This window comes from Dermacentor silvarum, chromosome 9 (assembly GCF_013339745.2).
Source record: "Dermacentor silvarum isolate Dsil-2018 chromosome 9, BIME_Dsil_1.4, whole genome shotgun sequence".
Classification (NCBI taxonomy): Eukaryota; Metazoa; Arthropoda; class Arachnida; order Ixodida; family Ixodidae; genus Dermacentor; species Dermacentor silvarum.
The window spans coordinates 69,279,147-69,293,940 of NC_051162.1; the positions used below are offsets into that span (position 1 = coordinate 69,279,147).

The 14,794-nt window shown below is 45.1% G+C and overlaps 1 protein-coding gene across 1 annotated transcript; it reads right to left on the reverse strand.

The window, feature by feature from the left end:
- Nucleotides 1-2,193: 2,193 nt before the first annotated feature.
- LOC119465306 (acetylcholinesterase-1-like) lies at nt 2,194-14,794 on the reverse strand. Its single transcript, XM_037726105.2, has 4 exons — nt 14,421-14,794; nt 5,725-5,914; nt 2,590-3,597; nt 2,194-2,396 (listed from the first exon to the last, which is right to left on the reverse strand). Exons 1-4 carry the CDS (start codon nt 14,773-14,775, stop codon nt 2,249-2,251), a joined length of 1,701 nt encoding a protein of 566 aa, XP_037582033.2. The 5' UTR covers nt 14,776-14,794; the 3' UTR covers nt 2,194-2,248.

The window sequence follows — 14,794 nt, forward strand, 5'->3', positions numbered from 1 at the left end:
TTCGGAGGTCTGCGTCTGAAGGCGAAGACTGCAGCCGTGCAATAAGTTGTTGCAGTGCGACATCATGCCTTTGTTCAGCTCCAATATAGGTGAGGTTCGAGATCTGCATGACATAGGCTGTTGTAGTGTTGTCGGAGTCACAGTCGGGTGGGTCCACCGGGTGACGGGATAGACATTCCGCATCCTGTTGCAATCGACAAGACTTGTCGATGACGGAATAGGAGTACTCCTGCAGTCGCAAAGCCGAGCGATCGAGGCGGCCGGTTGGATCTTTCAGGGATGAAAACCAACAACATGGTCAGTGACAACAGAGAACTGTCGGCCGTAGAGGTAGGGTCGAAATATTGCCACAGCACAGACAAGAGCGAGACATTCCCTCTCGGTGATGAAGTAGTTCTGCTCGGATCTGGAAAGGAGTCAGCTGGCGTAAGCTATCACTGGGTTGTGTCCATGCTGCTGTTGTGTTAAAACAGCGCCTGTGCCATGACCGTTTGCATCGATGCGGACCTTCGTAAGGGCGGAATCATCAAAGTGAGTCAGAATAGGGGGTGTCGTGAGCATGGTTATCAGCGTGGTAAAAGCTGAAGCTTTTGAAGAACCCCAGGAGAAATGGACGTCTTTCTTAAGATGTTCGGTAAGTGGCCAGGCGATAGTTGCAAAATCTCTCTCTCACACGAGAGGTACGGGGATCGATACCCCGCACCTCCACTAAATTGTAACAAGCAAAGTGAGAGGTAAAATATGTATTTGCAGGGCCTTTTATATATACGCGTACAACAGGCAATGTGGCGAAATCCACACACTAGCCGAGGCGCTTTCGCTGCATCCTCGTGCGCGCGCTTGGGTAACGGTCCCGTGACAATATCTATGCGATCGTGCTTTTCATGCTAAGCATTGTACTCTGTGTTCGCTATGCTTTGTTGTGTTTCAAAATGCGAGCATAAATAAATAAATACACATCACTATTTCTCTCAATTCATTTATTGAACATACGGCGATGGAGCGGACCTATTAGCTCTTTATTTCAATTTAGCAAACAAGTTAAGCAAACAATTTGTATTAGCCAGAATCACAGTTTTCTGATTTTCTTCAACACACTGTACACACGAAAGTAGAGCGTGCTTCCAGTTTTTTTTCCAAGAAATGCTTGTTGGCCCCCAACGGGAAAGCCCCATTTACCTGCACGGATTTCTTGCGTGAATCATGGGCTAAAACCAGGACTTTGACGAAAGCAGAGTTGGTTTGCCGAGTTGAGTTCTGCCGCGGGTGTTTTCGAGAAGGTGCATGACATAACACTAGTGTCGGCTGGGGAACACTCCTACGTGTCCAGATACGCCTCTGCGTTACGTAAACGTAACGTTCACGCATGAATTCGCGAAAGAGCGTGTATGACAACTACAGGACCAACTTAGTCTTTGATTCGCTTGCTTGGGAGAAATGCAAACGGCTCGCGAAAAGGCACAGAGGAAGGTGCCCCTTTTTTTGGAGGTATTGGATGAAACATATTTTTCTGGAAAGTTTCAACACTACTTTTGTTTTGCGGATATCTAAAAACATCAACATTGATGTCTAACAAAATTATTATTTTCAGCGGTGATTGCCACGTTGGAGGTTTTGATATCAAAGAATTCCATTTTTTTGAAGCATTGGTTGTGTAGGACTGGCTGACGCATTTTCTTCATTATACTTTACTATACTATACTTTACTAAACGTCGTTGTGAATAAACACTGCACGTTAATCTTGCTGTATTGGCATGGCCACGCCTGATTTGTGGTAACCTAAATGCTTCCTTTGGGAGTGCATTATATGATGGCTTCCTTTTTTTACTGAATATAGTGGACCAGTCATATCTAATCGCCACATTCAACAACGCTAAACAATTGATGACGAACCCCTTCAAAGTTATTGTGTACGAAAAGGTTGCACCGTAGCCTTAAAGGGTCATAAATCAGCATCTCCTCCCTGAGCAAGCCTTGTTGCATCGAGGTCAATTTATCAGCGTGCATTTGTGTGTAGGCTATGGTATAATGTGTAATATACATTTGTTTATTTAGCGCTGTGTCCGACCAGCGTGCAATACACGCGACTACCATGCTTCGTGACGAGATGAAGGACTTCTCAACATTACCAGAAAGACAAGAGGAAATGCCGTAAAAGGTGCGCAGCAGTGTCTGATATTTCAAGCAAAACCTTTTTGCGTGGTCGTTTTCTCGAACAAGCTGCACTTCCCGGAAAAAGTTAGTTCTTTAATAGAGTTGAAGTTCTTTAAGCAAAGCACAGCGATCACCAGAATCAAAGGTCTTAACCTCACTTTTCTGTGCAGTGATCATAAGAAATTTCATAGTATCTGGCTGGAACTGCGGCCACTCAGCTCCAGATGGCCCGATCGGTCTTCTGCAATCAATATGAAATAAAACAATGTCATCGCTCGTGAACACTAAAAAATCGTAGCGTGCAAAAAGGAAAGAACACATGCCTATGTACCCAGGAGTTCCCTGACTGCACACAAAATGGTAATTGACCTATTTCTAAACGTGTAAAGAGAACCTCTCAATGCACGGAATGTATTCATAACAACGCATCTCACCTTCCTTTTGCAAAGTTGGTCCATACGTCGATGAGTTTTTTACTGAACGGAATGTCAGGCAAGCATCCATAGTCGGGATCAAAGGGTCTCCCAAACTCAAGGGGTGTCTCGTCCGCATGAGTCATACCGAACCAGGGACGTCTTTTGTTGCAGCGAGAGACGTAGTCCATTTCGTAAACGTAAACACCCTTGCCAGTGTTTGCTGTAGCCGTTGCATTGGACAGTTTCAAAGCTGTCATAAATGTACCGCAAACCATTCGGGAGTCACTGTTAATCTGAATGAAGGCTTCGCGCACTCGGTCATAGTCAAAATCCGAAATGTTGTCCATGTAGATACTTTGAAGCTTCAACAATTCCGAAAGAGGTAAGGTACTGTACATCGTTCCTAAATAGTGAATAATTTCAGCCTTGCTTATATTTCGAGGTGGTAGGACTTGAGAGAAAGTGTCTCTGAAGATGTTGTAAATGATTATACTCCCCTCATTTGCCACGTGGCCAATTATAACGTCTTTGTCTCCTGGAAAAGAAGCTTCGCTGTTTTCCACAGGCAGGAATTCATCTCCATAAATGGGTTCGAACCTACCAATCCCTATATCTACAAAAGTCTGTTCAACTGACGTGATCAGTGTGGCGTTGACACTTCGCAGGCAAGCTATGCTCTCTGAGGAAAAGTTTGATTCAGAACTTGTGTTGTAGCAACCGAATATCTGCGCGAATTGTTTGGTATAGTCCAGCATCGTCGACGGGCTTTTTGCACGACCATGGTTTGTAACACCGGCACTCTGAATAATTGCTCTCTTGAAAAAACTCTGACTTCCTGGGGATAGGAGGTGAAAACCAGTTGATATGCCCCCAGCGCTCCATCCAAACAAGGTCACAGAATCTGGGTCGCCTCCAAACACCTCGATGTTGTCTTGTATCCACTTCAGCGCCAGTACCTGGTCGTGAAAGGCTTGGTTACCAGGAGCGTTTTCCCTTCCATCATACAGGAAGCCATACGACTGCAGCCTGTGATTCAAAGAAAAATACAGCAAAAGCGTGTAAGTGTATGGACATATAGAGCTTATCTGTCTTTTACAAAATGCAGCTAAAGTAATATAAATGTGCCAAATCCCGCTGTCGTCAATACCACCATTACTAGCGTAATATCCACAGTTTTGCAAACGGACGAAGATGCATTAAACTTAGCAAACATTTGCTGAACTATTTCACGTCCAATTACTACTAAGTAAATGGCAGCGTTTTTCAGGCGGTCCAATTTCAACCAAATCAAGTTTCCTGAACTGCAGAAACTTAGTGCTAAATAGTTATAGTTAGCTGAACATTTCTTGCGAACGTTCGTGCATTGCAGTATATTGAAACAAGGCCTCTTAGCCGCCCTTTCGAATCCAATACTAAAACCACTTGCACTCATACACCTGAAATGAAGTAGTTTAGGGTTTCCTTCACAATTTGTGGGTATTTCTGTTTTGTGAAGTTTTCAGTGGCCTAATAAAATGAAAATCATGCAGTGAGGTGATGAGATGCAGCTAAACCTCGACAAATGGTTTAAAAGCAGTGATTACGAGAGCATGGAGATATTTCTGCAAAGAATGACACGATCCGTTAGAATATATACTGAATGTTTCATTGAATAAAACCAAACTTGAAAGATACGGTAGTGCACCGTATACAAGTGAATACCACGCCTTATTTTTTGAAGTTACCGTAAGTTACTCGGACTGATTTTCGAAGTGCTATTAGTAGAATATTTTAGCTCATTTAAAGAAAGTAGAAAAGAAAGGAAATACGTTAAAGACAAAAGTCGCATTTGAGATGTTGTAAAGCGTGCAGTGAGATACCCAATCAAGTTAATTAGATGTAGTTACCTTTCTCGCGAGCATTTTTCAGAGTTCTAAATCAACAACGCAAGACATCAGTAATCATTACGTGACTGGGCATTGTATTGCCCAGTCCGGATTGGAGTCCCTTCAACAGCGCTTCTAAAGAATGCAAAAAATGAAAGCGATCGGTCATGGTCATAACCATGGTGGGCCATCGTCAGCGGCTGTGTGGTCAATATGGTAATAGATTGGTGGATGCTGAACGGGGAGGCAAATACACCAATGGGGTTTCAACGAACACTGCGGCTTTCGCTTTGTTCTTTACAGACAGTTTGCGTTGCTGCGTTTTAGACGGTCACGTACGCGATGACGGCATTTTTATTCATATTTTGTGGAGACTATACATAGTTTCGATAAAGGCTGAAGTGTAGTGTTTATAATATCGAAACTACTTAATTGGTTGTATGGCGAGCCGTCAGTGTCTCGTCGACGACGACGATGTTGCGCCTCGGCTGCTCCGCGCGTTCGAGCTGAACGCGAGAGTAGAACACGACCGACAAGATGCCAAGAAGAACGGCGGCAAGAGCAACAGCGTCTGTGAGGGGCATATAATAAATGTGGGCAACCAAACGGGTCACATCTTCCCACAAGTGGTGACCCGGACGTGATCGAACACGCAACCTTCATTCGTGGCCATAGATATCGCTCTGTGACGAGGCGTCTTGTCGCGTTCTACCCTCGCGCTCAGCTCGAACGCGCGGAGCCGCAACATCGTCGTCGTCGACGAGACGCTGACGGCTCGCCGTAGTTGCGTCTCTGTGGGTTTTACAGCCTCTCCAAAACTATTGGTGGCATAAAGCAGGTATGTATTTGTCTTGCGTAATTTAACGTAACCAATTACCAACCAATCGCCCTTCTCAAAAAATTCTCAAAGCTCAAGCTGACTTCAAACATCATGCTATTAGCGTCACTTGTGTAAGGTGTGCTGCTTTTGTTGTTAATGTTTCGTTTTAGTTACGCGGAACACACGGTCTTGTTCAGGAGGGTGGCATTTAAACAATACACGGGAGAGAATAACTTTCAGCTCCGCGCAGGATAATGAAGCCCTCTATTTTTAATATGCAGGGCTTTTTGCACTCTTCCGTGCCACAGAAAAATCTTACACAGTTCTTTTTTTATAGAATGAAATATACCAATAAGTACGTTTGGCACACAGCGATGGACTTGTGTGGCGTTGGTAGACCGAGAAAGCACAAATGCAGGAAATGTTTCCCGCCAATTGTAAAACTATTTTTTATAGTTTGCGAGCCACCTGTACGCAATGGTGACCACGACGACCTGCCCGAGAGCAGCCAAATTTCCGCCGTCATCGAGCCACATTGCAGCCGAGCCAACTTGAAATTCTCCCCCATGTAGCCATGCCATCACAGGCAGGTGGGCCGATGAACCCAGCTTCGGTGTCCATACGTTGAGGTAGAGGCAGTCCTCACTCTTCGGTCGGTCTGCAGTTGCAAAATAGGAAAGTCCTGGTGAAGTGCTTGACATGATTGCCACATTTCTTTGAATATTACACAGAAACATTCCTATACTTCTTCAATAAGAAGTAAGCCACAAATGTAGGTCGGCTCCAAAAGAAGTACTACCACGCAAATTTGACAAGTCTTCTTTACTCCACTTTTGCTTAGCAGTATGGCTTCAATGCTTCAGCGGCCGTGGAAGCGCAGAGATCAGGGTATTCAATATTTTACTTTGTTCCACTAACAGGTAGCCCATGGGGCGATAAAGCTATAGTAACGAAACCCGCCAAAAAAGGCTAAGTCGCGGGAAAATAAAGCTTCCCCAACCTCCTAATGTGTGCGGCGTTTTTCCTGCAAGCAACTAAAGCCCTCCCTTGTTCAGTAAAATGTCCAAGGAAATGGGTGGTAATATTGATTTAGTAAGTTGTATATTTTTGTTTGCCGACGTCAGTTTTCGTAGTTCTTCGTATTAACTCCGGGACCATAAGGGGACGCGTTGTGACGCAATACGGAGTGGGTAAGTAGCTGCGCAGAGCCTGATGACGTTAAATGTAAGTCTTCAATACGAACCGCATCAAAAGAAACCTATTCACAACGTTCACAATGAAAAGACACCAGTTACAAGAACATGTACTGGACGACCCCTGGACGTGTCTAATGGGAACCAGCGTCCATTCTGCACACATGTCGAGATAATTAGACATTTGTTCTTCAGCTATCTGCCGAAAACCAGCGCATTGAACCAGCACAACTGAATCAACAGATTTACCAAAATTATTCTTAAGAATACCACCCAAATTTCAATCACATTGAATGATCAACGTCAATATGGCATTTTTATTACCATGCGTATTTGTAGCGCTTAGTCGAAACGTCTCTGTATCGTTATACCCGTATTTCAGTGAGAAAATAAATCACTGCTGTAACGCAAGGGGAAATTTATAAAGAAGAGACGTATCCTATACACGTTTCCAACTGAAAGTCGCTGAAATTTGTGCGGCCTTTTGAAAGATAACTTGCAAAAATACTCTAATTTGAGTAAGGCTGGTGCAGTGTGGTGAAGCTTGACAAACGGGCGCAGTTTATTATTACCGGGCGTGTTTTGAGGAGTAAACTTGCTCTGTGTCTTTCTTGGCGCTCTAATTGTGTTTCAAACCTAATAGCGCCTCTTCTTCCTCACAACCACAATCTCTCTCTCTCTATAAACAATGGATGTCTAATTCTATTTAGTATAGCCGAATAGATTGCCCAATTCGACATAATTAAGCGTAGCTTTTTATTGTCAGCATATTTTGTTCATCTTCGCATGTCAATATTTCAGAGCGGCCACGCCAGGGGGCATATTATTGTCTCAAATTGAATTCTTGACGAAATAAATAAACAGATAGCGAACAAGCGCATTCATATTTAAAGGCGACGCGCAATGGTACACAACCAATTATTTCGCCTCGCTGATCACGATTATCTCTAGAATTTTAGTGTTAGGGATGGTAGCTGAACTAGAGCACTGCACGGGCTCGGGCTTACCCTAAAGCCCGGGCCGGGTAGAGCAGTTTTTTCACGGGCTCGGGCCGGGCTCGGGCACGGCGTGTGCTTTTTGACCCGGGCCCGGGCCGGGCTCGGGTTTTTTGACGCGGGCCCGGGCCGGGCACGGGCTTTCTGCGAGTTATTCTCGGGCTTCTCAACTCTGAAAAACATGTATTTTTCGGTTTCGGGCCGGGTTCGGGCCGGTGTCGAGCCGGGCTCGGGCCGGGCTCGGGCTTAAGGTAAAGAGGTGGCGGGCCGGACCGGGCGGGTAACGTAGATTATTTCCGGGCTCGGGCCGGGCCCGGGTCTCGCCATAAAAGTTTTGATCGGGCTCGGGCGGGCCGCCCAATGTAAAAACGGGCCCGGGCCGGGCCCAGACCGCAAAAATCGGCCCGTGCAGTGCTCTAAGCTGAACCATGGTACCATCACTGATTCTTTAAAGAATGGATTGGGGCACTCTAAAGAGAAACGAAATGAAGAAAGTTTGTGAAGTTCACCAAAAGGGAATATTTCTCTAGTAGGTGGAAGAGCCTGTAAAATGTTGTGATAAAAAAAAGGGTGGCTGAAAAGCATGATAACTACTGAACATGCACTCTATCCCAACTACAGAACTTTTAAATAAAACGGCGATATATTTCCGAACAGCAGTATAATTGCCATGCACATATATGAGTCCAGGAGTAAGAGGAGATGTTATGACCTTAGGCTATAATTTTATCAAAAAAGGCAACAAAAAATGCCAAGGACTGCCTCGGCAGTCCTACCTAAATTCATAGCAGGCTAAAAAGCGAGAAACAATGCCTACTATGGGTTATCCTAAACTGGCAAACAGTTTTTTCTAGAACAGAGCTATACTGAATGATACTTCAATTCTACTATTTTCACCTGTCTGCTCGGCAGAAACAAAGATTGCTGTGAAAAAAAAATATTGAAGCTATAGATGTAGAGCGTAAGATTGTGTATATTGTTGTTTACTGAAAAAGAAATATAAGGAATGAATAACTCGTGTATTTTCCTTAAACTGTGCAGACTGGGATCCAGGTTATAAGCCTATTTGAACGATGGCGCCAGGTAGTATGTGATCACTAGGAGCAAGTTTGAATACCAACAATTGGGCTCTTAAGTCGCCTTTATTCTAATTCATTGCACATTGAGGGTCTCGACTCCGGCAGGTTTGAGGCATCAGGTAGCATACGAGGGCATATTTGTCAGCTTCCTTTTCCTAAAGTTCACGTACTACCTGACGCCATCCTTCAAAAAATTTTATAACCAAGACCCGAGTATGCACATTTTAAGAAAAATGCATGGGTTATTAATTCTTATATTTCTTTCTTCAAGATTTTCTTTGACAGTGATCTTTGTTTGTGCCTAACAGAGGGGTGAAAATAGTATAATGGAAGTATCATTCATAATAGCTCTGTTCTAGAAAAATAAACTGTTTGCCAGTTTTGGAAGACCCGTAGTAGGCATTATTTCTCCCTCTTTAGCCTAATATGAATGTAGCGCAAGACAGGAGTAATTCGTCCTGCAGTGGACATAAAATATAGGCTGATGATGATGAATTTAGCTAGGACCGCAGAGGCAGTTCTTGGCATTTTTTGTGGCCTTCTTTGTTGCTCTTCGCAGCTGTGAACGAAGCAACAGATCCATGCACCAGCAACAACCTACAGCTCTATTTTTAGCGGTGACCATAAGAAATTGAGCGATGAAAAGAAAATAAATGTGCCGACATAGCTGGCGCCGTTGACGTTGTAGCCTGGGGCTCCTGCAATTACGTAACACTTGCATTTACCTGAAGTCTGATTCTGCAGTGTCTGTTTAAGGTACCCCCCGTTTCTTTCACTTTATCCTTCGCTATCGACTGAAGCTGTCTGAAGCTTCTCTCAGGCCATATACTCCAGCTGTCCTTCGAATATATTTGTGCAAAAATGTGTTTGGAAACCACCGCGCTTTCTTGCACGCGACGGCACTGCTCTTTTACAATCTTACTGCATTCATTTTTAGTTTCTTCTAACTGAAATGTACAACCCTCTCTTAGGCCATATATGCATGAACAAACGTCACTTTTTAAGAAATGTATGGTGGCGAAATTCTGGCAAAATTTGTCACGTATCATACATTATACACCACACAGCTACGGGCACACTTCAAGACTACGAATAATACAGTCAAATTGCAGGAAGCTTGCAGATATATCAGTCACTGGAAAGACCTAGCACGTTGCTTTGAAAATGGAGTGTATATCTCGCAGCTCCTTCTTGTACAAGTTTCTTTAAAATTTCGTGACATGATCGTTGATTGTCTAAATGACAAGTTTGATGTCCACGCCGGCTAATATATAGATCTTGTTTATTTTTCACTTATCACTGGCATCGTCTTTAGCAGTTTGCAGTAAGCCAAATAAAAGCGTTATTTTTCTTCTCCCGAGATTTATTTGTTGAAGCTGCTGTTGGAACAGTGCAGGTAGCGCGTTATCCTTATCTAATCATTAGCGCTAATTCTGGTGACAAACGGTATAGTTTAAAAAGAATATACAGGGTGTTTCAGCGAACACTTTCAAAAATTCTTAAAGGTTGCCTGTGGCAGATAGCACAATTATAGTTCATGAGCTGGTCTACTCTAAGAGGCGGACATTACTTGCACAAGAAATTGAAATGCGTAATTGAATAATTAACAGAAATTCCCTAATTAAGTTTTTAACTAATTACCTGATGGCTCATATTGCAATTTAAAAATTGTAGCCACGGAGTTCGCAAGGCGGATCCACTTGGAACGAATTCTCGGGATGACACCAGTTTTGAGACATTAATTCCCGAACTTAGCGGAGAAATGCATTGGCGTTCCAGTTAGGTTCTTAACAAAACGTCGCTTCATTCACTGAAGCACAAAATTAACTGGAACGCCAATGCATTTCTCCGTTTAAGTATTCTTCAATCTCCCTAGGCCTGTTACCACATCTGGGCATTGGTGAATCCGCGGCCAAACCTTGCAGTCCGAGGTGGCGGTATGGGCACTCGTGACCGGCTTTTCCACAGTGATAGCACACAGGCCTTCTGTCAGGGGTACGCCAGTCGTCAGATTTCCTTTGGAGTCAGCGCCGACCCTTCATAGGTTGGATCAGTTGCACTTATGGGAGCAGCGGGACGTATAACGCGGCGTAAGGCGTGGCGGGGATGAAACGGGTTGGAGCGGGGACAGGGACTCGCCCCAAAATTTCCGTATACGATGCCTGCTGCAGTTTGCTGTCACAGGCGGTGTATTGCTGCTTGGAACGGGACCTTGGATCGCTTGCTGCACTTGATTTCTCACGAGGGTAAAAATAGAACCCAGCGTGGGCTAAGGCAGGCAGCTGAGCCGTTGAAGCTCATCACGCACCACAGAGCGGTTAAGGCCTCGGAGAACGTTCACGTTTCCAGGGGCAATCGTGTCTGTCAGTGAAGCCGCGTTCGCTTGCCCGTCATACGGAGCTGACCGCTGGTCCGAAGGTGAAGTAGCATTCAATTGTCTTTCATAGAAAGCTGAGCGCTGCTGTAGCATCTTTTCCATCGTGGTGGCTTCGGTCAAGCATTCAGCCACGGTCTTCGGCGGGCTTCGAACAAGGCCAGCAAGTAGCTGTTCCTTAACTCCCCGCATTAAATGGCGCATCTTCATTTCCTTTGACACGGTTGGGTCCACCAGACGAAAGCGGCGCGTCATATCCTCGACGTGCGACGTCACGCTCTCATTCGGCAGATGAATTCGGGATTGGAGCGCCAGTTTGGCTCGTTCGCGGCGATCAGCATTGGTGGAGGTCTCCAGCAAGACACGGCGGAACTCTAGCCACGATTTGATGACCCCTTCTCGGTTCTCGTACCAAGTGCGAGCACCGTCCTCCAAGCTGAAGTAGACGTTTCTGAACTTCGCCGAATCACTCCATTCGTTTATCTCGACAACGCGCTCAAACTGGGCTAACCAGTCATCCTGGAAGATATTCCCGTGGAACACTTTCGGCACTCGTAGATACTGCAGCAGGTACTGAGTTGCCATTGTGGCCGTACCTGGCATAATGGTCGGTAGAGACGTCGACGTTCCTTCCATACCGTTCCGTGCGGCCATCGATGTTGTTTCGGACAGATGAACAAGCTCCGGAGGCAAGCCTCGGAGTCTCCTGCTGGCCCGCTGGACAGGTGTGTTCACTTGTATGGGGCTGGTACTCCTCCTACCTGGAGTGGTTTGCGGTATCGGGTGAACCGTACCCCGAACCTCCTCCAGTTTTGCCACGCAAAGACAATTGAATATGCACCCGGCGTCGACGAGACACACATCTAGACAAGATGGAGTCCAAAGACTCAAGCCGGCGTGCTCAGTCTCTACTTCTTCTTCGGCCGCCGCATCTTGCATAGTGGCCGTCCCAGTCACAACTTCTTTCTCAGCGTTGGCTCACGACACCCTAGCGGCAACCTTACCCAACAGCTAATGTTTGTCTCGCACAAATGTTTTTCCAAACGTTAATGAAAGCCAGTAAAACAAAAGGAAGTGCTGCGTGAAGTTCCAAGCGACGCTCTTCAAGTGCTTTTTCGCATTTCTTTCAGGCTTCGAAAAAACTTTCATGCACCGCCTAACAAGGAATAGAAAGATGTAACGGAAATTTTCATAATGGCCTAGAATTTTCTGTTTCAAAAATTTTCATAGAAAATTCAAATATTTCAGAAAGCGATTATTAATAATAAATAACTGTACATTAGGCGAAATATATAATAATAGTATGGCTTGCTCCCAATGGCGGCAAGCAAAATTACATTTGTTCTGTCCAGCTGCGTGGAACTCAAATATTTGTAAAGGTTGGCACAAGGTGCATTTGACACTTTGTATCTGTATAAGGCGCTGTCTTGCACGAGTATTCAGTACCAGGCATAATGCATAGCGGCCCACTATATAGTGCGAAATCAGGTGCGGGAATATGGGAAGTGATGTGCGTAAGTGCGGACGTCAGCACAAGTACAATCACGCCGTTTTTATCACTTAGAAGTCTTTAATCAAGTGGCGTCAATTTGATGGCCTTTATTCTGTTGTGATAATTTTCTTTGTAATGACATCGTCATCGTTCTGCTGTCTTTACTTCGTTGACATCAGTGAGTTTTAATTTGGCTGTTGTCACGCCTACATGATTATTGGCGCTCTTTCGTCGTCATTCGAACGCCTTCACGCCCTCGACATCACGCCGCCGTAATCAAACTGCCGAAATTCTACCCTGACGATGCCGCCATTGCTATTCTATCGTCGTGCATTTAGGCGTCATCACATGGCCGTTGTCGTGCATTTGGGGTCATACCATCTTTGTAATGCCGTCGTAGTCGCCCCGTAGTCGGCATTCTGTCTTCGTCACCCAAATGTGGTTATGCTTTCGTCGTGATCCCAATGTCGTCATACAATCGCCGTCGTTTCTGAATCGTCATCCTAATGCCTTCATGCTGTCATCACCATTTCTCCATCATCATTCCTTATTCGTAAAACCATCGTCATTATACTGTCACGAGACCAACATGCTCGTTTTGCTCCGCTGTCACGAGACCAACATCGAATTTGCTCCGGTGTCATGAGGCCTTCGTCGTACTATAGTCATCATGCCGTCCTAGTCCTTTCATTGTCGTCATCCAGCAATTGTCATGTCATCGTCATCGTACAATAGTAGGCATCCTGTTGCCGTCATATCGTCGACGTCATAAGGTCGTCGCCATCTTATTGTCGAGGTGCAGTCACCCCCCCCCCCCCATCACACCATCGTCTTCACAATAACGTGTTTATTGAAAAATCGCTGTGCCATGGTCATGCCATCGTAATTTCGTCAGAGTTCATAACGGCATGGCCGCAGAGTCTTCGTCATTACATAGCCATCATTCGTTTGTCGACAGGACAAAGGCTACATGGAGGCGAAATGCAAAAACGCCCGTGTGCTTGCCTTGTAGTGCACGTTAAAGAATCCCAGGTGGTCAAAATTATTTCGGAGCCCTCCAGTACGGCGTGCCTCATAATCAGAACTGGTTTTGGCACGTAAAACTCCAGAAAAAAGAAGACAGGACAAATGTTGGTATGTTGTAGCGCCACAACTTCGTTGAGCTGCCCTTTCGCAAGTGAAAATGTGTCCAACTTCGTTTTGTGCTTTATAATTGCAAATCGTCCTTAAAAAAGAACAGGGTTCACCGCCAAAACCCAAGAAAGCTATGCTGAGATCAATGCGCACAGCCCGTAGAATCTACAATTTGTTTGCACAGGGAAGCTGTTTCGATGATTACACTGATGTCTGGTTGGGAGCCCATGACTGAGTGCGGTGGGTTTGATTATAAACTATGGGGCACCTCAGTTTCCCCTATTCTTATTCATTGCTCAGCGAGGGTCTCGACTCCGGCAGGTTTGAGGCATCAGGTAGCATTCGAGGGTTTATTTGTCAGCTTCCTGCTATTAAAGTTCACGTACAATCTGATGCCATCGTTCGAAAAGGTCGGCATAAATGTCGGCACATTTATCGCCTTCCCATCGCTCAATTTCTTATGGGTACCGCTTCAATATACAGGTGTAGGTTGTTGCTGGTGTTGCCATGGATCCGTTGCTTCGTTCGCATCTGCGCTGAGCACTGCGATGACACCATCAAACAGGGGTGAAAGCAATATTCATGCACTTAGGTATGCGGCCAAGCGCCGGATAACGCTTTGCTGGAAGTAGATATAAATGGCCCTTGATATTTGAATGTTATTTTGGCTTTGTGGTATTTATTATTGCGCATTCTTATTGAGTTTGCGAGGAATGTACTTGTCATAACATTGATAGGTTGTCGACGACTCTCGTACGCATTACACGCTTTACGTGAACCACTTTCTGTGATTTCCAATAGTAAAATTTCCAGCGAGGCACTCTCAAGCCATCGGTATATAGTAATTAGGGATTCAAAGAAAGCACAATAAAAATCACAAGAAATTTGCGAACGTACCATATGGGACCCATAGCAGATGCCTTGCAGAAAACACACTGATTTGCATGCAAGATGGTGGTGTCTTCGTAGCGTCGAGTACTTCATCACCCCATGGAGTGGCTGGCTGTGGTTTCTTGTACCGTAGCTCTCCGAGTGGTGGTTCAGCGTAGGGTATACCGGTAAAGCTGTACACTTTTCTGCCCTCAGCAACGATATGTATTCCACCACGCATGGTACCCGCTGCTGTGCTTACTACGGCTGCCTCCTTAAAGGCCGATGCGGTGACAATATTTACCTGCGTGGCTTGAACAACTAGTATGAAAATATATGTAGCAGTTATGGCGAACGGGCTCCTTCGCGAAAACATTGCCATTTTTCAATGCTAGCCTGTA

Coding starts and splice junctions, on each gene's coding strand:
- LOC119465306 (XM_037726105.2), bottom strand. CDS start 14,775: ATGGCAATGTTTTCGCGAAGGAGCCCGTTCGCCATAACTGCTACATAT. Junction 5,915..14,420: donor TCTGCTATGGGTCCCATATG/GTACGTTCGCAA, acceptor TTGCAACTGCAG/ACCGACCGAAGAGTGAGGAC. Junction 2,397..2,589: donor ACCAACTTTGCAAAAGGAAG/GTGAGATGCGTT, acceptor TATTGATTGCAG/AAGACCGATCGGGCCATCTG.